This window comes from Myotis davidii, unplaced genomic scaffold (assembly GCF_000327345.1).
Source record: "Myotis davidii unplaced genomic scaffold, ASM32734v1 scaffold201, whole genome shotgun sequence".
NCBI classification, from domain to species: domain Eukaryota; kingdom Metazoa; phylum Chordata; class Mammalia; order Chiroptera; family Vespertilionidae; genus Myotis; species Myotis davidii.
The window spans coordinates 4924594-4946999 of NW_006297819.1; the positions used below are offsets into that span (position 1 = coordinate 4924594).

Sequence of the window (22406 nt, forward strand, 5' to 3'; positions counted from 1 at the left end):
TGGTGATTATAAGAGACTCAGGGGCATAGAAAGGGAATGGACTGACTATTTTTGGGGGGGAAAGGGGTGTGGGGGATATGGGAAGAGACTGGACAAAAATTGTGCACCTATGGATGAGGACAGTGGGTGGGGAGTGAGGGCGGAGGGTGGGGTGGGAACTGGGAGGAGGGGAGTTATGGGGGGAAAAAGAGGAACAAATGTAATAATCTGAACAATAAAGATTTAATTAAAAAAAAAAAGACAAAGCCTTGTGTCCTTATACAACAATGTGGCCTGGATCCCAACTTGTGGAGAAATCACATCAATGAGAAGTCGTATAAAGTTAATGGCTTAGCTGCTGCAATCTTTAAATAAAGAGGGGGTGGAGGAATACAAATAACTACGTAGCTTATGTAGCACGCGCCACAGGATAATCTCTCTGTATTTATAGCAAGACCTTCGTTAAAATTCTCTTTTATTTGCTTAGCAACAATACAGTGAGTAGAAACACACTTTGAACCGAATGTATCTTTAGAATATAGCACTATACAGCAAGGTCATCTTACAAGACAAAGACTAGTAAAGTAGAGGTAACAGCATCAGGAACTATTCAAAGATCTGACTCAATCATCTAATGCTGTTAGCACAAATAGACTTGAGCAATTCATCGTCTGGCTGCTATTCATCAGCATCCTAAGATATAGGAGCCTTTAGTTAACCTATTACCTATCATCAGAGGAATGAAGCCAAGCATTATGATCTACCCAATTTTACTCTATTTTTTTCATACAGCTAGGTCTAGGGATTTAAAGAGGGACCCTGAAGCTGCCTTTTGAGTATATGGAAGAATCTTACAACTAAATTAAAAAAGCAACATCACAAACCATGGAATATATCATCCAGAATTTGCTATACAAATTATTTCTTTACATGAAAGCTGTAAAACTCTAAAATGCTATTCAAAGGTTACTTTGGTCATATGCCAGCCTGTTTCAGAAAAATTATACAAATAATCCATTGTGAATCAGCAACAGAATTGAAAGATATTGTTGAATGCTGCTGTTAAAACTATTCAACAAAGCAGCCATCAACAAGGATAACAAAAAGTGTCTTCTACTTGTATTTTCACCAATGTTACCAACAAACCTACTGAATCTCATGTGCCATGACATCATCTAACTCACATCATCTTGGAAAAGTAAAGTTCCCCAATACCTCAAGGTATAAAAAATTGGGGATGAAATTTTAAGAAAAATGGCAACAGCATACAAAAAAAAGGCAAGAGAGCCATTTTAATTTATTGAGTTGAAATAATAAAAATCAGGAATTTCAGAACAAATACTTTAAGAATCCTTTGATTAATAAGGTTTAAAATTGGTGAATCTTCACACCTATTAGGATGGCTGTTATCACACACAAAAATGAAAATAACATTTTGGTGAGGATGTAGAGAAACTGCAATCTTTATGCATTGCTGGTGGGAATGTAAAACGATGTTGCCGCTATGAAAAACAGTCAAAAAATTAAACAAAGAATTGCCTTATGATTCAGAAATTCCACTTTTAGGTAAATACCCAAAAGAATTGAAAGAACGCGCTCAAACAGATAATGTACATCAGTATTCACAGCAGCATTATTCACAATAACCAAAAAGTGGAAACAGTCCTAGCCAGTGTGGTCACCAAGGGGTCACAGTTTGATTCCCAGTCAAGGGCACTTACTTGGGTTGTGGTTCGCTCCCCGCCCCTAGTCCAGGACACATGTGGGAGGCAACTAGTCAATGTGTCTCTCACATCTCTCCCCTCTCCCCCTCTCCCCTCTCCTTTCTCCTCATGTCACTCATGGTACACTTATACCCATTTCTGAAAAATATATGCCTAGTGGTAGAATTGCTGAGTCAGAGAGAAGGTATAGTATCAGCTCTAGTAGATTCTGCTAAACCATATTGCAAAGTGATTGTACCAATTTACACTCTACTAGCATCCAGCTGTTCCACAATCACCCCTTTAAAATGGGTTCAACTCAGCTGAACTGCTACATTAATAAATAAATAGAGTTTTAGTTTTCAAAGGTTCTGAATGGAATCGTAGGTAGGATCTGACTAATTGGACAACTATTGTTTATATGTAAATTTAATCAAAACACTTAAACACTAGTTTATATATCACAATAGTAATGTCAGAACCTAATTCCCCCCCTGACAATGTAAATCACTTTATATAGGCTCAACGTTCTAGAGAGAATAAAATATTTCCAAATTTGTCAGATAAAAACACAAAAACCAACCTATTATATTTCTAGAATTGGTAAATCTCTGCATAAATCGTGAACTGGTGAAGAGCAATTCAAACATTTTATCAGCATTGATGTGAAAAACGCGGTTGATATAAAGTCTTCCACGAAGATCTTTCTCAGGAATATTTTCTGTGGGGGGGAAAAAACAGAACCATAAGAGAAGAAACCAAGGAAAGGTAATTTTAAGGTTTGGTTTTGTTTGCTTATTTGTGGTACAAAATAGTTTTTAAATGTGATTACAGTGATCAGCACATTCAGGGCACTATTAAAAACTCTAAATTGGTGTACATACGTATGCATGATGTATAACTATACATAAGAGTATACAGTTAATTAAACTATAATGATCAATATTTCAATTGTCAATACCCAAAAGATAGAGAAATATTTAACTTTGAATGATATCAAACTCCCATAATGTATCCTTCAAAAGAGTATTTCAAAGGCTTCAAGGGCAAAACTGAGATGCGTGGAGCAGTATATAACACCGCACTTAGCAGGCCGCATTTCTGAGCGCTCATGCAGTCAGCAAACATATAAAGTGTGAATGGCTCTAGTACCTGCTGCCCTGACTCACTCACTAGCCTGAATACGTTCTCAGAGCTGACTGGTAACACTGTATTCACATCCTATTCTTAATGCCACACATTAAAAGAAGAAATCCTTCTGAAAAGTATGCTTCAAAGCTAAATAATGTCCAATGAAATATTACATTTTTTTCTGGGAACCTAATAATAATAATGAGGTTGAAAACTACTGGCCACAATTAAAGAAGCAGTACCTGCTCACCTCTCCTCATAGTCCTAGGGAACATTGTATAAAATAGCCCATGCTTCTGTGGCACTTAATATATGCCATACACGGTGCTAAGCACCTTACAAATATTCACTCATCTTCACAGCAATCGTGCGAGATAAGCGGTGTCATCATCGTTTCCATGGCACAGATGAGCAACAAAGCTCCAAAGTTAGGGAGTGACTGAATTGGAACTGGAAATCGCTACAGCTCCAAAGCAGACAAACTTAACCTCTATTTATACTTCCAGGCGTTTAACCTAGAATAATCAGAAAGAAAAGACAGCTAGGCATTGGAGCCTGGTAAAGTAAGGGAAATAGAGTCAAGCCATCCAATATGTAATTTTAACGATTTCAGGACTGGGGTTATTTATTATTTCAAGGATTATGCCCCATCAATACAAAATGGAAACTGTGCCCATAACTCCCTATATTTCAGAAATCAAGTTCTAAGAATTGTCTGTGTGGAGCATCTGCCAGTATTGCACCACAGGAAGCAGTTTGGGAAAGTAAAAGACTGGTCTAAGAATCAGAAAACCTTTTCTAGCTCTGTCTTCATCCCAACTATTGCTTTTTCTCCAACATTGAATGATTTGTGTCTCTCTACTTTGCTATAGATGCACAGAACTTAGAGATATCAAGTAAATATTGACTTAGTCTTGTAGGCAAAAGCTCTCCACTGCAATGTCAAATAATGGCTCCTTCTGCATAGAAATGAATCACTGAAACAAGGCAACTTGCTAAGATTTTGTGAGGCAGCTTCCCAATTAGGCTTGATAAATAGCCCTTCTGACATAGACGTAATATATGTTCATTGTAAAAATAATTCAGATATTCACAAAGAATGCAAGTAAGTACAGGTGATTCTCTTGATCCAGCTCATTTCTTCACAGAACGTATCCCAACTTGTAATTATATTTTTGTTGGCTTATTGACTTGCCTATTGTCTCTCTCCTGCATTAACTCTAAGTTCCATGTCAGTAGGGACCATGTTGACTTTAAACACCAATGTACATTATGTGCTTGACATAATGCTTGACAATGAGTATGAAATAACTACTTTTGATTGAACAAATTTAGAATTTGTGATATCACTAAAGGAAATTAACAATAATACCTCTGGTAGGAAAATATGTTTAGTGGCTATTGAAAACACTAAAAATATCTTAGGGTCTATTTTTAGTTATAGAACTCTGAATTTGCAACCATACTTTTAATCGTCTTATTTTTGAGTAATTGTAGATGTACAATTAACTAAAGTAGGCTTTAATACTCTCCCCCCACCCCACCCCCAGCCAATAATGTCCTTTTTTGAACTAGGATCCAATCCAAAATACCATGTTGCATTTAGTTGTTATATCTCATTCATCTCCTCCAATCTATTACAGTCCCTCCTCCTGCCTTTTTTTTTTTATGGCCTTAACACATTTGAAGAGCACTGGTGAGATGTTTTATAGCATGTCACTCACTCTGGGCTCATGAAGGTTCCTCATGATTAGACCAGGGCTGTGGATTTGGGGAAAGAACACCACAAAGGTGAAGTGCCCTCCACATCAAACTGGGGAGGTGGGGGTAGACATGTCAACATGATTTGTGATGATGCTAACCTTGATCGCTTGTTTAAGGTTGTGTCTGGCAGGTTTCTCCATTGCAGAGCTACCATATTCCCCCTCCAACGGTCGATTTGTTAGGACTGAGTCACTACGTTCAGCCCACACTCAAGGAGAGAATTACCCTCCACCTCCTGGAAGAGGGAGCATCTACATACATTATTTGGAACTCTGTGTGGGAGCTTTGTGTTTTCTCCTCCATTGTGTATTTATTCAATCATGTATATCAGTGTGAACTTACTCTATTCTCTAGTCCATGAGAATTATTTATTTTGTGGCTCCAACTTTTTTATTTGGCCATCAGGAACTCTTTCAGGTGGACTCCTGTGTCCCTTGGTCGTGCCTCCCTTTTATTTTAGGTACTTTATTTTCTGGCACTACGAGATGCTCCAGGCTCATTGTGTATATTCCCCATCCCAGCCCTAGAAGCAGCCATTTTTCTGAGGAGCCCTGGAGCTATAATTTTTCACAAATAAAGCTCTTGTTCACATTTAAGAAGGAAATAAATCCCTCTCATATAGGCATTTCAATATAATATTTTCATATTTCATTTAAGCTCCCTTATGAGATAAATTGTTCTGTATCATAAATGATAAAAACAGAATCTGTGGTATCACTAACGGAAATTAACAATAATACCTCTGGTATGTAAATTTGTTTGAAGAAGTAAGTACATGAAATCAACTATTTCCACCTGGGGTTATCCTATATAATAAACACCTAATATGCAAATTGATTAAACAGCAGGAACTACTGGTTGCTATGATGCACACTGACCACCAGGGGGCAGATGTTCAATGCTCCCACAGGGGGAGCGCCGATGAGCCAGAAGCCAGGGTCACAGTTGGTGAGCACAGCAGCAGTGGCAGGGGCCTCTCCTGCCTCCATTGCAGGTGGGTGGTAAGGAGTGAGGGGTCCCAGACTGTGAGAGGGCACAGGCTGGGCTGAGGGACCCCCGCCTCCCCCCCAGTGCACAAAATTTCGTGCACTAGGCCTCTGGTTTATGTATGAAATTCATGGTATTTTAGAGCCTCCTATCCAAGTAACATCACCATTAGCATTGCTGTGACCTCCCGAGCTGGCAGCTGCTATTTAAATGAGGAAAGGAACACTGCTCAACGTCGCAGCAGGTCACCATTTCCAATGAAGACGAGCTATCACTTCAACTTACCAGTTTGAAAGTGGCCAGTGGAAATGGTGGGGGAAGTGGGACAGGTAGATCGGAAAAGGGCATGGACATGAATAAAACTGGAACATGCTGACAGTGTGTTGAAGGAGCATGAAAGTAGGCATGCAAGAAAGGCAAGTGACTCGGAGCTTCACTGAGGGACTGAGGACACAGTTTGTAATATCTTCTTCCATTTTCTAAAAACTGGTGCCCTGCGTCTTCTTGACTCAGTTTGAGGGCTTTCTTTACACCTGAAAAGCCACGTTTAATTTGATAGTGTTGTTCAAAAACCTGACTCTGGTAACGGTGTCAGGGTTACCCCGTTAAGCTGCTTGCCTGACATGCTAGACTATGTCATGGCTTTTTCTTTGGCTTTCCCCAGAGGTATACTTGTCCTCACCTTTATTAATTAATAAGCATCACTCGATATTCTGATTCCTGTTTCTCTTTGCATGGCTTTGCCTCTAACTCATCTTGTTCTGTCAGCTGTAGACCATGGATTCCAATTTTGCTATTTTTATGCGCTCCTCCCCCCACTTAATCTTTGCCTTAGTTTCCATTCTCGGCATAAGTCACTTTGCTTAGGGAAGCCTCTGCTATACAAAACTAAATTTAACTTCTATCACATGACACAGCGCAGGTGTCTCAGGCCATGAGCTAGTTTGTCTGGTCCCAGTCAAGGCTCCACCTCCTGGGCAGATGCTTCACAGACTACCCCTGGCATGACAGAGCAGGGCACATGGAAGAAGCAAATCCTGAAAACAACAGAAATATCAGAGCCCTGAAAACACAGCCATAATCTCCTAGTACTTGTGGACGTGGATACATTACATGGTGTCCACGCACCTTCATTTGCCAGGAAACTCCCAGCAGCTTCTCAGATGGTTTGAATTCCTCCCCAAAAGTGGGCAAATAGTGAGCTAGGAAAGTCTATCAGCAACAACCCTCTAAAGAAACAAAGTTCTGTAGCTTTGTCTGTGAATTATTATATATCTAAGTTTTAATGTACTGATATGGTTTAACAGATTAAAACACAATGCCTAGCTAGCCTTTTGTTCAGCAGCTGAAAGCCCCGAACCAGCTTCCGGATGTACAGGAGTATCCCCCAAAAGGGAACCTTCACTCTTGGTGGGGTCTAAATTTCCTAGTGCAGAGTAAGAACTTTGAAAGAGAAGCCAGTCGCAGCAGGTTCCAGGCTCTCCCTAGCGAGGCTCCAGTGAACTCACAGCAAGGGGACTGTGCTGGAAGTATTCCAGGCCCCTCGGAAGGTAGTTTATGATGCTCTGCTTTGTTGATTCCTCTTAAGTTTACATGGGCCTAGAAGGAATCTCCATATTAAAACAGTCCAGTGCCTCCTTCCCAAGGAGTATAGGATATATGTGGTAGAAAAGAAATCCTCTCATTTTCTCACTCAACCTGCTCAGAATAGTAGATTTTTTTAAAAACTATCATTTTAAATAAAGTGAGGCTTGATTTAATCTGCCACCTCCCTAGCTCCCTCTAAATCCCCACACAAATTTCCAAATTTCTTGGGATGGTTTACTCCTTTTGACCTTTCCCATCGTCTCCCCAGTTCTTGGACTTCAAGAGTCTTCATAACTTCACAACTTTCAGAAACAAACAAACAAACAAAAAATAGATTCATTCTAAAACCCACGTAATACATTTGTTAAGCCCAAGATTTTGGAACCTGCTTAGGGAAAGCAATAGCAGTACTTGATTTGCTGGCAAATGATAATCTAATTAAAAAGTTATCCCATACACGTTAAAGAAAACCTGCACAAACAGAGGCCGAATGTTTCATGGAAGGCCTTGCTGCGGAGAAGCCCAATGGTATCTTTAAATGGGAGCCAGCAAGTTGCAAAATGTGATCAGGGCTCACATGCAACACAGCAACCATGCCACTGTTATTCTTTCTGTATTTCTAAATATGAACGCAGTGTATATGAGTTGTAGTGGTATCCTTTATGTAACTTAGCATTAATCTTAATTTTATAGGAGCTCCATAAGGAAAGGACTTTTGAAGCACTGTTGTTATAAAAAGCAGGTGAAAAAGGAAAAACAATCCTTGTTTTGGTGTCACTTACCCATCTGGCCACTGGGTGCCAGAGTAGATCTTCCTAAAGTCAGAGGTTCAGCCAGGCAGGGGATAACTAATTCATATCCGCTGTCTACCAAAGCATGAAAGGTAAGAACACCAGGCATCCCATCATTTAGGGGCTGGATGTCTTTAAAATACTTCCTCTCACTGTCTTCTCAAAAAGAGCTCAACAACTGTCTTCTTAACGCAGCCTACACTTTCTAGGAAACAGTGGATTTTTACCTATGTTTTTAAGAGCATGGGTTTAGTTTTATTAAAAATACTTCAGGTTTCCCAAACCAAGGTCTAACCTGATTTGGATTAGGCTTTCATGGACTTGGCCTTGGTTTGGTTGAATTTAGATTTGACTTTAGATTTGGATTTAATTTGGACTGGATTTAGACTTGACTGGGATTTAATGTGGATTTTCATGGATTTGGTTTTCATGATAGTAAAAGATTTCAGGGGTTCTCAAACCAGGTCTCACCTAAACAGCAACTAGACTAGCACATTCATATGTCTTATTGATCCAAACCACGGCAATGTCCCCAGTACTATTCTGAGCACTGCTAGTAGGAAAGCGGGTCTGGAAAAACCCAGGCATTGTTCCCGTTCCTCAACTTGAAAGCAATCACTACCCAGAACCTTCCCCAATGCTTTCCTACTCCACTGGCTTCAATGTCAATAATCTTACAGTTGTTTTTTAAATCCTTAAAATGCCCGCTTAATAAGTATGACAAGCCCAAGTTATTGATACTAACCTAGAGAAAGCAGAGAGAACATGATTTGCTATCGTTCCTTTAAGCAACTGCTTTTTATATTTATTCTCTACTTCAACCTCTCTCTCCCTCTCCCTCTCTCCTCCCCCTCCCCCTCATTTTTGGTGGTTAAAAGAACGTATAATTATAATGTAACAGATTTTTATTGAGATTTGCTTTCCACTGCTACTCCATCTCCATTGACTGAAGGCTTGGGATTTAAAAAAGCTAAATGTGATGGAGATTTTCAAATTCGGCTCCTGGAAAGTGAAGATGAGTTAGGTTTAGTAGCCTCTTCACCCTATATTCTGTTAACTTCCTTCCTTTTTTGGTTCTTTGTAGAGTGAGACTGTACCTAATGCAACTAAATTCTCCATCTGCACACACCTAATACAAAGATTAACATTAAAAGATATAATTGAAATGATATTAAAATTTATAAGAAATTCTTTACCTTCATCAACAGAATCTGAAGTGCTGCTTTTGTCCAGAGAAAGATACTCATTTTTATTCAAGTCCAGTGATTTTGGTGGTACTCTGTTTAACCTCTTTTCTGAAGTTAGTGAAGGACTCTTTTTCGTCTGTTTCTCACTTTGGGCTTCCTCTTTAAGAAGTCTTTAATGATAAGGACACTTTGAAAAATGTGCTTGTTATATTTGCATCATATTTCCAATTCATAGTCTATAAAACACTGGCAAATAATATATATCATTGTAAAGTCATCTTCTTAAGCAGTAACAAACAATATATTTATGAAGAACATCATATAAATAACTCGCAGAGAGGTAACATCATGTGAATCACTTATGCAAAAGGGAAAGGGGGCAGAGGACAAAATAATGGAACATTCGGTTCTATGGGGTGGACAAGGGAGAGGGGTAAAACCCAGCTAGTTCCCCAGGCAATACCTGCCCCATTATCTCAAAGAAGAAAACTCACCCATCTCTCAAGACCAGTAACTAAAGGGGAAAGAGAAAGAAAATAGAGAGATAAAAGTCACATAAGAGTACAATAGGTGAGAGAGGCTTAAAAGGGAAGATTAATTTCACTGCAAACTCATAACACAGTTGTATTTGCTGTTAAGGGATTGGGCATTAAAATATATTCAATATATGATGCTATCTATATTTTCAGGGAGTGGTTTAATAAAGATATATCATTTCTATAAAAATTAAATATTAGGCATTAAAGTATGAATGGTATTGCTACGTTGGTATTCAAGTAGAATAATGTTATAATTAGGCTTAATAAAACAGTGTAAAAAAATGAAGTATACAGCAAAGTACTTCCTTGCATTATCTGTGTGTAAGCAGATGAAAGAAAGCAAATCACACAGATACAATCCTTACACTTCCTGTCCATGAGACACAGGCTCCACTGGCCACTCAGAAAGCAGAATAACTACAGGGACTCAGGACACAATTTAATAAAGGATTAGCGTATCCTAGTCAGAGGACTGATTCTTAAGCAGAGGCTACTGCTAAAATCAAGACTTAGCTTATTCGGGAGTCCCACACTGCAAAACAATATGCTTATTTAGCTAACCCAGAGTGTCTGTAACAGATGCTAGGTAGAGTAAGTTTCCACACATATTTCTTCTGTTGTCACTAATTAAGATACAGCTCCTATTATAAATAATATAAACAGATATTTGTAGGAAAAGCAACAGTCACTATTTTTGAGAAGTTGGCATCTGGACAATTTATTTCTTTATATACTTTTCTAATTTCCTGAATTTTTACAGAGTATTAATTTTATAACTTAAGAAATATCTACTTTCATCTTGGAAAAATGTTATTTCTGACTTTTTGTTACTTCTAATTTTGTTGGCAGTAAAAATGAAATAAAGTGACATGATATTTGTTGAAATCTGAGAATCTCACAATACTGCTCTTGAATGCAAAAGGTAAAAAAAGCACTGAGCTTCTATATTACTTGTATTCCATAACCTGAAAACATCTAAATAACATCAATGAATGTATGATCAATCTTAAAACATTACATTATTCCTCTGCATTCCATTCCCTTTCACTAGAGAAAATATGACTTCCTTTAGGGATAAAACTAGAAGAACCAAGGGGTTAACTCTTCCAAGAGCAGCTACAGCTTATAAAGGGGGCAGCAGGAAAGACTCAAGTAAGATTGGTCGTTCTGAGAGCCCAGTCCTCAAAGTCAGACTTTTGTAAAAGGATGAGGAGACTCCAAGAGATCCCCTGTCCTGTTACCTCCCAAAAATTGAGTGGTTTGGTCTTCTCAGGGAAAACACACAGAGAAAGCAGCATCCAGAAGCCCTTGCTTGTACCAGGAGAAAGTTTCTCAGGGACTCCAGATGGGTCAGTTTTGCAAGAAACCCTCCACGCAAAATCAGACCAAGAGAGATGCATGACAGGTGCCTGAAACTAGCTGATGTCTTGGTGGGCTTTCACATAAGTACAGTCTGTTTCAATGTTTTCCTAACATTTATTCACAGGAGACGCTGGGAGCTCCATGGGAGAAGGTAGAAAAGGTCCATTGCTGGCCACACACAGATTCGCCTTCAATTATCCCACCTTATGGTTACTGGACACTTAATGTGTGCCAGGGACTGCTCAAAGCACTTCCCCATGTAGTAACTCATTCAATCCTTATGAATAGCCCCATGGGATGTCATTGTCCTCATCATCAAGAAGTTGAGAAAACAAAAGCAGAGGAAGGTTAAGTAATTAAGTTAACTTATTTAAAGTCATACAGCACACGGCAGAAGTAGGATTTGCAGCCAATGATCTGGTCCAAACCAAGCAATTCCTCTTTAGGCCCGAACTTGCAGTTCCAATCAGAATAAAAGCTCTAGGGTAGGCACAATCTGAGCACTCAGAATGTGGTCTCTAAACACCAATCTTCACTAAGAACTATATAGCTCATTAGGAAAATGGCTAATATTAAGTCTGGGACCGAAATTATACAAAATGTGCCTGGGACATGTTCTTGTACCAGAAAGAAAGGAAGCCATCAGAAATCATCCATCATTTAAAAAGGACAAAGGAGTCAATCTGAAGGGACTCAGAAGGGACAAACCGAGTATTGAAAGTAATAATGACTCCAAGTGGTAGAAGCTCATGGAAAAATCAATGGGCTTACAATGATGCTTGAAAAAAATTAAGGGAGGAACTAACTAACTCGAAAGCCAGTGGTTAGCTGGATGTGCCTGCTTTAGCAGTCAGCTTAAGAAGCGTCTCCTGTTATGCAAGCATGCTGCTCAGGGCTCTCATCCCCCTTCAGAACAGACTACCACACACACTACCTACTCTGGGGAAAATTCTGCTATGACTTGCTCAGTCTTATTATATTTTTTAAGTATATTTCCATTGATTTCAGAGAGGAAAAGAGAGGGAGAGAGAGATAGAAACATCAATGATGACAGAGAATAATCGACCAGCTGCCTCCCACACGTTAGTGATGTCTACTCCCTCTTAGACTGGTGCTCTGTCTGATAGCTCTGCACCATATCCAGCTCTGAACAGAACCACGTATGTATACAACCTCTGCTACTTACACACTAAACACTCCTAAAACAAAGGAGCAACCTGACATCTTAAGTTTTAAATATTTTGTATACTGTATTTTCATTTTACCTTATATCATGATTAACACATGGCAGCATCAAATATATTTTTAAAGAGGTATCACACACTAACCGCTTTTGATAGAGTTCCATCGATTGACTCTGTTTCTGAAGCCCGATTAATTGATTCAGGGATAAAACTGATTGACTTGGATAATTTTTCATCTCTCTCCCCACAGTCATCCAAGTTGCTTCTTCCAGGACTTCTGTAAGAAACACATACATCATTATGGAAATATACACAAGGTCACTGCCACACAGATATGTGATTCTGGCTCCTCTCTGAGGGCCTTTTCTATTATAAAGCACTTTGAAAACAAATGGGTTTTTGTAATGTAACAAATAAGCCTCTATTTATAACACAGCTATCTTCTTAAATCACATGCAAATTGGCTTTATATCTGAAAATAAGATAATGCTCATGTGAGATTTTATAAATTTCAGAAACCATTAAAAATATTAACCAAGTATAGGTGGCCGTAGCAGCAATAAAATAATTAGTGCTTGTTTGCATGTCAGTTGTGAACAACCACAAAGCTCCAAAAGGTACACGGTGGATGCCAGTCAGCACCAGAGGCAGTGTGATATCCTTCCTTCTGATTCAGTCCCTGAGATGGTGGATCCTCCCCAGCAGTGGAAGCTCCTTAGGTCTGAGCCCAGAGCCCATTAATCCATATCCCCTTCTTGCTCGTCTTACTCCTAAGAACAAGGTTTAAGGAGCAGCTTTCAAATGGTCACCGGGACAAGACTACACTAAATATCCTGGGACCTGCTTTTCCTCTCTCAGGGAGCCAAGACAAAGGGAAGGCTATTAAATACAAAAGGCACACAATGGATCTAATCTCTAGCACTAACTTTACTGGTAAATTATTACTCCCGTGTAATCATTGTATAGACTTAAAGCTCTTCTAAAATAAACAGCCTGACATGTGAAGCCATATTACCCTGAGGAAGGAACAGAAACGCCAAAGGGCCTTTAAACTCTATTCTCCTCCATCCAAATAACACTGAGGTCTGCTATCAAGTCACCTTTGGCCCCGCAGAATGGCCGGGCTCTAAGGGAACTGAGCAAGAAAAAATGGCTCCTTGAGACTAGCCCACCACCTGAGTGTCTGAACTTCAGGATTTTAAGAATGGAGTTGAGTTGTGAAATATAGAAAAAAGGAGAACGGAGAGTGAAGGAGAGGTTGAAAATGAAGAGAAAGAAGATGAAAAAGCTGAGGAAAGAAACATTTGAGACAGATATGCTTCTTTCAGAGACTGGAAGAATGGGAAAAGGAGCAGAAAAGGGAATGAGGATCCTGCCACATCTTTCTCAGAAAGCACTCAATCACCAAGAAAACAGCAACTTTTCTGCTGACTTCAAGCACTTGCACCTTAGAGTGTATATAGTAGTTGGTCAAAAATTATTCTTTCTTTCTTCAAAGACCATAAATGTTTTGAGTTGTCAGGGACCTTGGGGATCATCTAGTTTAACTGCCCCACTTCACAGATGAAAAAATTGAGGATCAGAAAAGCTAAGTGATTTGCTTGAGGTTGCTCAGCTACTTGGTGGCAGAGTCCAGAGTAGGGTCCAGATCTTCTTTACCACCATCCAAGGCTCTTTCCATTGTTATCAATTGCTTTTCTACCCAACTCCAGTACCTGAAAGAAGCTAATTAACTTGACAAGGAGAGCAGTACAATAGAAAAATTTACTTTTTTTCCGAATTAAAGAGTCACATTTATTGCAATTCGGGACTATGAGGGGCCATTCCCCAAATCTCATAGTAGTAAGATGGTCGCAAAACCAGACTTATATAGGCAAAGATCACAAAGGTATTGATTACATCCCAAGGTTTGGAATGAGGAACCTGATTTGCAAAAAGCAGCTTACAGAAGCAGAAGCAGCATGTTATCTAAATTACAGTTTTGGGTCTCTGGATCACTGAATTGACAGAAACACATTATCTAGAGCCCTCAGGTCTGGAATGAGGAACCTGGTCAGACTTAAGCATGCTACCTAAATTACAGTTTTTGGGTCTCCGGAACACTGAGTCAACAGGGACACGTTAACTGGAGCCCCAAAAAAAAAAAAAATTAACATTACAGAAAACTAATAAAACATGCATGTGTAACCATGTAAAAAAAAACTATAAAATATTTATGCTTAACTGAAACCCTATAAATAGGATCAGCATCACTAGAACCCTAGATGGTGTGAAAATCAAGGCTTTGGAAAGATTTCCATTTTAAGATTTATTTGCTATAGAATTTTTAAAATAAGTTTTATTGTTGTAATTCACTTACCATAAAATGTACCATATTTAAAATCATACAATCCAGTGGTTTATCTAATTTTAGAGCATTTTCATCACCCCAAAAAGAAACCTTGTACCCATCAGAGTCACTCCCATTTTCCCTTCCTTCCAGCCCCTGGCAACTACTAATCTACTTTCTGTCTCTATGGATTTAATTATTCTAGGCTCAATTTCATATAAATGGAATCATACAGTATGCCCATTTGTGACTGGCTTCTTTCACTTAACATAATGTTTGCTTTAGAATTTTAATGTATTATACTCAGTTGTTTTTATTGCTATGACCTCAATTATCATTACACAAAATGCATTTTTACTTCTACAGGTTAATAAAAATGCCCACTCTTCTAAATGAATTCCCATCAGTCAAAAATAATCTCTCTCTACTCAATTTCTTTATCACATTATCTATTACTCCTCTTGGCTCTTATCATTTTCAACCTTGTGTTATAATTATTTGCATTCCCCACAGTACTGTAAGCTCCCCTACGCAATGCATTCTGTATTTGTTGAGTGCCAACTACATCTCAAGCACTATGCTAGGTTATCCTTTTTTTTTTATGCTAGGTTATCCTTGAGGAAAAGTTGTGGTTATCTTTGTATCCCTCAAAGTACCTACCAGTTAATTTACTTTCCTGTTACCTATAAGCACAGAGATTTCACTAAGTACTTCTCCAGATTCTTAATAAAAAAGTTTACTAAAATCATACTTTAAGCAAATCCTAGGTGACATAGTTACAAAGTCATATTTCCTTGCATGTTTTGTATTTGCTTACCAATTTAGTAAACTATTCACTGTCCTCACCACTCATTCCATTCTACTAGAGGACGAAGGCAAATTTCACCCAGGGCGAGTAAACAGAAATTCTGAATTAGTAAAGTTTAAAATAATTCCGCTTTGATTAATGATTAAGAAATCTTGACATTTCAAAACATTGCTGTACCTTGGCTGCACATTATCCTCAATCGACACGGACAAGTTTTCCATCTCTTCAGCATTTAAGCCTAGCTCAGCTCCATAGTTCTGCTGGAGCAGCTGCCAGAATTCCTGTCTGGTCAAGCTCTAAAAGGACAGAAAAATTATACTGCATATCGGAAAATGTAAGATAGTGTAATATAGTGATTCAAACATGAATTCTGAAGTCAAAATGACCTGATGTGCAGCTACTAGATGTATGACTTTGGTAGTTTTTGACCTTTATAGATGTCAGTTTTCTGTTTCTATAAAAAATATGGGTTAACAGAATTTATCTGGCAGAGGCGATCCTGGGAATAAATAAACAATTTTAAAGTATGTAATACAATAACTACTGTAAATGGAAAGATGTTTGAAATTTTCTTTTTAGAAAACAATGTGTCCATGGTTTCTGGCAATTACTAACCTGCAGCTTAAATGCTGCAATCCAACCAGTCTATCAGGACCCTGGGTCGCCATTCAGAGTTCTAACCATTGAACAGAGCCCATCCTCTTAACCCATAATATATCCGAATATTTCAACCACTTTTAAAACCTTATGTAGCAGTAGACTTTAAATGATATCTTCCTAAAACACAAAATGCAATAGGTTGGAATTAAGAATATTTTGTTTGATTTATTTATAATAAAGCTCAGCTCATTCTTTCTTTAACACATATCAGTGTTAAAATCATCTAATACAAAAAAACTCACATTACACAGTACGACAAAAACAATAACAGTGTGATAACCAATGGTCTCATTTCTAGAAACATTACTGATGGTAATCACATGATTAAGCAAGGGAGAAGGAGGCAGCATAATACTTGAAGCAACTGTTGGCAAGATTCTTTCTCTCGCCCTAACCAGTTTGGCTCGGTCGATAGAGCATCGGCCTGTGGACTGAAGGGTCCCACGTTCGATTCCAGTCAAGGGCATGTACCTTGGTTGCAGGCACATCCCCAGTAGGGGGTATGCAAGAGGCAGCTGATTGATGTTTCTCTCTCATTGATGTTTCTAGCTCTCTATCCCTCTCCCTTCCTCGCTGTAAAAAATCAATAAAATATATTTTTTTTAAAAAAAAGATTCTTTCCCTCATCCATTCAACAGATAATTACTTAGAAGTTATCAAATGTGTACCCCTGCACTAGATGCTAAGAAGGATAAAATGCTCTCAAACAAATTACGGTATAGTTGAAGAAACACAGAAGACTTTTAAGTAAATTAAATATGACAAACTATCTATAATAATAAAAGTGTAATATGCTAATTAGACCGGACATCCTTCTGGACAAAGCCGGGGCTGCCAGGGAAGCCCGGGTCCCAGGTGCCAGAGGGAAGCCGGTGCTGGCAGCCAGGGGAAGGAAGGCCTACTCTTGCATGAATTTTGCCCATCAGGCCTCTAGTAATGTTAATATGAACTTAACACTGTAGTAAATACTACATGGGTTGGGTGCTCAGACAAGAGAAGGGTCTTCAGCTGAGCTGAGAGAAGAACATGAAGAGAGAAAACAGAGAAATGAGAAAACTCTTGGCAAGGAAAACCAACATACGAATATATAACTAATACATGAAGAACCAAAGTAATATCAGTTAATAGTTTATCAGCCCAAGTGGAGTAAAAATTTTAAGTTGGGAAAAGTAGGAATAAATATACTTTTAATAGGGCCAAAACATACAGATGCCTTGAATTCCTCCCAGATATTCCCTATGACAAATTCCACTTGCTTTTTTTTTTCTTTCTCCTTGTTTCTTCTCTCTGTCTAGAAGCTATGGTATCTTTGTTTGTTACATTACACTTGATAACCTTCATTACATTCCGTGGAACCTCAAAGAAATTAAGAACAAAATTTCTGCACTTTAGGCCGATAGTTCCCAATTTGCCGTGCCTAGACTACTAGGATTCCACAAGAGTAGTTGATGAAAATTCAGAAAATATTATCAATATTTCAAAAGTCAAAAATATCCAAACGGTTACCTACGATGAAATTATTCAAGCTAAGTAAAATGTCAGGCCTCTTTGGGGCTGAATTATATTAACCTAAAGTGGTTATGTCAGACATAATAAACTCTCATTGGAAATAATGTATGACTAATAAACAATAATGTTCTAACATTTTATTATTTAATATACACCATTTATTTGGTGAACAAAAAGTCTTTTGAAGTATAGTGTCCATAGAAAAAAATTAAAAGGATCACTGGTGGTAGAGAAAGTTAAGGAACCACTGTCCTTGATCTTAAAAGTACATTTTTCTTTTTTTACTTTTTTCTTTTTTTACTTCCACACATTTTTCTTTTATTACTTCCACTCCAGAAGAGCCATTTTTTTATTTTTTTTCACAACAGCAGTTAGTTCATATTAAAAATTAGCCCACTCTTCTAAAGACATTATCTTTGAAATACTTTTAGTGTCATAAATAGATGGTTAACATTATAAAGAGAAACAAGCAATATTTCAATATAGCACATGTGGAACATTAACCTCTTATAAAAACTCTTCTGAAATAATAGATACTAAATGACACCAAAAGAGATTAAAACAAGTAGATAAACAAATGATAAATATTCAGCTTCCTAAGAATGAAAGTAATAAAACTTATAAGTAAAATGTTAACAACAAAAATTCAATTTTATTTGACTACATAAATAAATGATTTAAATATATTATCAAATACTATCAGGAAGTTAGTAGCAGGGTAATTTGTAATTTCAATATATTTTTAATCTATTAATTTTAAAAATATGTATCTATAAAAGGTTAATGGAAAACAAAACAGAACTCACAACTCACTAGCTTATAGACTTGCTAATTTGTTAAAAATGACACTTTCTTCAAAGCTGACCAGAAGTCACAAAAATATGGTGACTGAAAGCCATGCTGGACATTCAAACATTCAAACATACTTCCTACCGAGATTCATGGTTATTTCATTAACCAGCAGCAGAATCAGGGTTGAGTAACCTTAAAACACAACCTCAATTTTAAACAAAGGCTGACCACCTACCTGCAAACAGTGGAGAGTCTCCCGGCTCAGCTGCAGAGTAAGTACTTTAACAAAATAACATGAACCAAGCAGTAACCAGATAAGGCTCAAAAGTCAGGAGATCAATTTCTGGACCAGAAAGCTTTGTATTCTAAGTACGCTGCAAAGTCTTTCTCCCACAGCAGAGTTCCAAATATTTAATGACAACCATGTAAAATCACTGCCTCAATCTTCTAACTTTGTTATGAGAAGCTTTTCCTTAAAAAGACAAGTTGTACTGTAGTTTAAAGCACATTATTTGTCACTTCCTGGTTTGTAGTATGAGCATTCTTTCCAAGTGGCAGGTCAGAATGCAGAATTGGAAGTTATACCTCACTCTACAGGTTCCTAGGCCACGCCTACTAGAAGAGATAGGTAAACAGTGTTTCATTAAAGGGGCAGATCCCTATTTCTTCAGATTAGGAACAATACAATGCAAATGAAGCGATCTTACTTATTACTCAATTATGTAAAATGCCTGTTGCAATGTTATTGTAATCTCATTTTAAAAATTAAATATATCAAGGGTTAACTTTTCTTCTCCATGCTAATGCTTTCTATTTAGTTCTGGCAATGTCATTACTTCATCTACCACTTCTTCAGTACTGATGTAGTGGCCCCATCAGACTCCTGCATTAACCCTTCACAGTTATCAAAGATTGAGTCTCCTGAGTACCAGAAATGCAATGGCAGGAAATAGCAGGAAGAGTGAGCTATCAAATGGAGCAATTCTAATGAGCACACAGCACATCTTTCATCACTGAAAAGTTTACATCTTGATCACTCAACAATTCTTTCCTTTAAAAATATTCTTTACTTTATTCAAAATAATTTCCTGTCAAGGACTTGGACTATAATAAACACTATAGAGAGTCTCATCTAATAATTCCAATTTATTTCCCAGAAGAAAATTTTTCTTCTAAATAAAAAAATCAAAGCTTGCCCTAATTTCTACCTAGTTGCTCCATTTAATTTAATAAGGTACATAGACACGACAAATGCTACTTGATGAACTGAAAAGATCTACTTTTTTATGGGGGAGGCGGGTGCTAAAACCTAGTCATTTTATACAATAGCAGAATGACGGACCAGAGAGACAGTGGAGAATAGCACTCGCTCAAGCTAAAGAAAGCACACAGGGGCAGGGTCATGGGACTAGCTTCCACTGTCTAAAACCCAGTGCTTGGGACACACTATGGTAGTTCTCCTTGGCTGAAACTGTAGACAGATACCCTTATTCTACTAGTACTATGGTAACCAATCAGCTATGAGAAAATGTATATTAACTATACTGTAAATGATCTGTATATATTTTTACTAAATATAAAAGTTCTTATAGTAAACCACTGGTATATAGAGCAGAATTAAATATAGAGTAACCGTAAGAGGGAAAAAAGAGCCTAAGACTGAGCCTCAAGAAAGCCTGGCATACAAAGGCTGAGTAGAAGAGGAGTGGCCAGCAAAACAAAAAAAAATGAAATACCAGAAAGGGAAGAGGAAGTTCCAGAAGGAATGTCTTGGAAATCAAGGAAAGAAGGTGTGCAAAATAGAGGGAATGTGCAATGGTGTGAGATGGTGAGATGCTACTGAAAGATCGAGGACGATAAGCACATGACTAGCAATGCAGAGGAGTGGAGCAGCCTGGCAAGCCAGTTCACCATGACTAACACTGATGATGGGGAAAGAGGTGGAAAAGTCAGAGAAGAGTCAGGGGGAAAGGGGGAAGCAGCCACCTCATGAAGCGTCTCATATGCCATGCTAAAGAATAAGGGGTTTACACTGTCAAAAAAGCCACTTACTCGTTTCACACAGAAAAGTAACAAGTTCAGAATTGTATTTTTAAAAGATACACTTTTTATAGGTATTTATCCAAAGAATATAAAAACACTAATTCAAAAAGATATACAGTATGTACCCCTGTATTCATTGAAGTAACCTAAGTGTCCAGCGACAGATGAATAGATACCAGAGGCCCGGTGCACAAAATTTGTGCACGGAGGGGGGTTGCCTCAGCCTAGCCTGCACCCTCTCCAATCCGAGACCCCTCGGAGGATGTCCAACTGCCTCTTGAGTCCGGAACACTAGCTCCTAACCACTCGCCTGCCTGCCTGCCTGATCACCCCAACCCCTCTGCCTGCCTGCCTGATTGCCCCTAGACACCTCTGCCTGCCTGCCTGATTGCCCCTAACTGCTCCCCTGCTGGCCTGATTGCCCCTAACCACCTCTGCCTCAACCCACACCTGGGACCCAGGGTTCCCCCCTCCTGCCAGTCACAGGCACCCAGGACCTGGGCCAGCTTTGCCGGGGCCAGCCACAGCCCAGGAGACTGTGGGCTTCTCCACCTCCCCCGGCTCCTGAGGGAAGATTGGGGCCGGCAGCCACCTCTTGCGCCTGCTGCCAGTGCCCAGCGCCGGTCCCAAAAGCTCGGTGCCATCAGCAGGTGTGAGTGGCTGCTGGCTCTGATCACCCCTGAAGGCTTCTCCACCTCCCCCTGCTCCTGAGGGGTGATTGGGGCAGCAGCTGCTGCTAGCATCTGCGGATGGCACTGGCCCCACTCGCACCTGCTGACGGTCACTCACACCTGCTGCTGGCACTGTCAGAGAGTAGGAGTGGTGGTGGAGGGAGCAGGGCTGCTGGCCACTCACACCTGCTGCTGGCACTGTCAGAGAGTAGGAGTGGCGGTGGAGGGACCAGGGGCCGCGGTGGGAGGAGCCCAGAAGGGGTGCAAAGGATGGGCCAAGACCCACCCTTGTGCCTACTGCAGCCTCTCGGCCCACAGTTCCTTTCAAGGTGCACGAATTTGTGCACTGGGACCCTAGTAGAGATATAAAATTATGTTGTTGTACACCTGAAATTTATGTAATATTACTGAGCAATGTTACCGCAATAGAATGAATTTATTTAAATATACACTTTTAAAGCTACTACTACTTTGGTAACAACTTAAAAGGACAGATTCGTGTGTTAAAAACTGGTAGGAAACTATTGCAATGGTTCAAGCTAAAAAAGATGAGGGCTTTGGTGACCAATACGACATGGTTGTCAAAGAAGGGGTAAGAAACAAGGATACATCCAGGTTCCCGGCTTGGGTGACTAGGTAGGAGACATACTTCACCAACCAAAGGAAAATGGGTGGAGTTTTGCAAACCAAGAAAGTAAAAAAGATGGAAACAATACAAGAATACAAATACTTCTACACTGCCAGGTTATTATATGGAAAATGTGGCTAAAATAGCAATTAAACATTTATTTTTCCCAGGTAGGTTTGAATGTTGCACTTCTAGATTTCCAGGTAACCCCCAAAGAAGGGCATAAGGAAGATTAAAGGGATTTGACAAGGCTGAAGGGTCTGAGGAGACAGCTGGATGACACTTCCAAAAGGTCTCCAAAGGTGACATGAATTTTGCCGACTGACCACTATTTGGAGAACGGCCTCAGCACTGCCAATGTCCTAGAACTGCACTCAGAGTAGCTTCCTTAAGCCCCACTCACAAACTGTATAAACTCACTCGGTGGTAAAGACACTAACGCACAGTAGAGGAACAGTCCTTCCTAGTCATGAAAAATCTTTCACTCCACGTCATTCACCCAGGGCACCTGAATATCTTGGAAGTCAGAGATTAGCAATCAGGACTTTGCACAATAAGCAGGGAACCAGAGTAAAGGTAGACAGTTTTAAGGGACAATTGCTTTCACATTGGTGGCACCCAGTGATTCATCTCTCCTGTGATCAAAGTCTGCCTCTGTGACTACTTTTCTGTACTAAATCCTAAATTCTTGGCCTAAGTCTGGCCAAGCCTTCTCAGACATATTTTTTCTTTATACTACTAAAATCAACCAA

The 22406-nt window shown here is 39.0% G+C and overlaps 1 protein-coding gene across 1 annotated transcript in view; it reads right to left on the reverse strand.

Annotated features, from left to right (window-relative positions):
• GRAMD1C (GRAM domain containing 1C) overlaps window positions 1-22406 on the reverse strand; it is an 81072-nt gene that overhangs the window by 17963 nt on the left and 40703 nt on the right. The window contains exons 7-10 of the mRNA XM_015570393.1: window positions 15529-15647; window positions 12358-12491; window positions 9139-9300; window positions 2266-2403 (exon numbers count right to left, since the gene is read on the reverse strand). Coding sequence (XP_015425879.1) covers window positions 2266-2403; window positions 9139-9300; window positions 12358-12491; window positions 15529-15647 — 553 coding nt within the window. The remainder of the gene's footprint in view (window positions 1-2265; window positions 2404-9138; window positions 9301-12357; window positions 12492-15528; window positions 15648-22406) is intronic.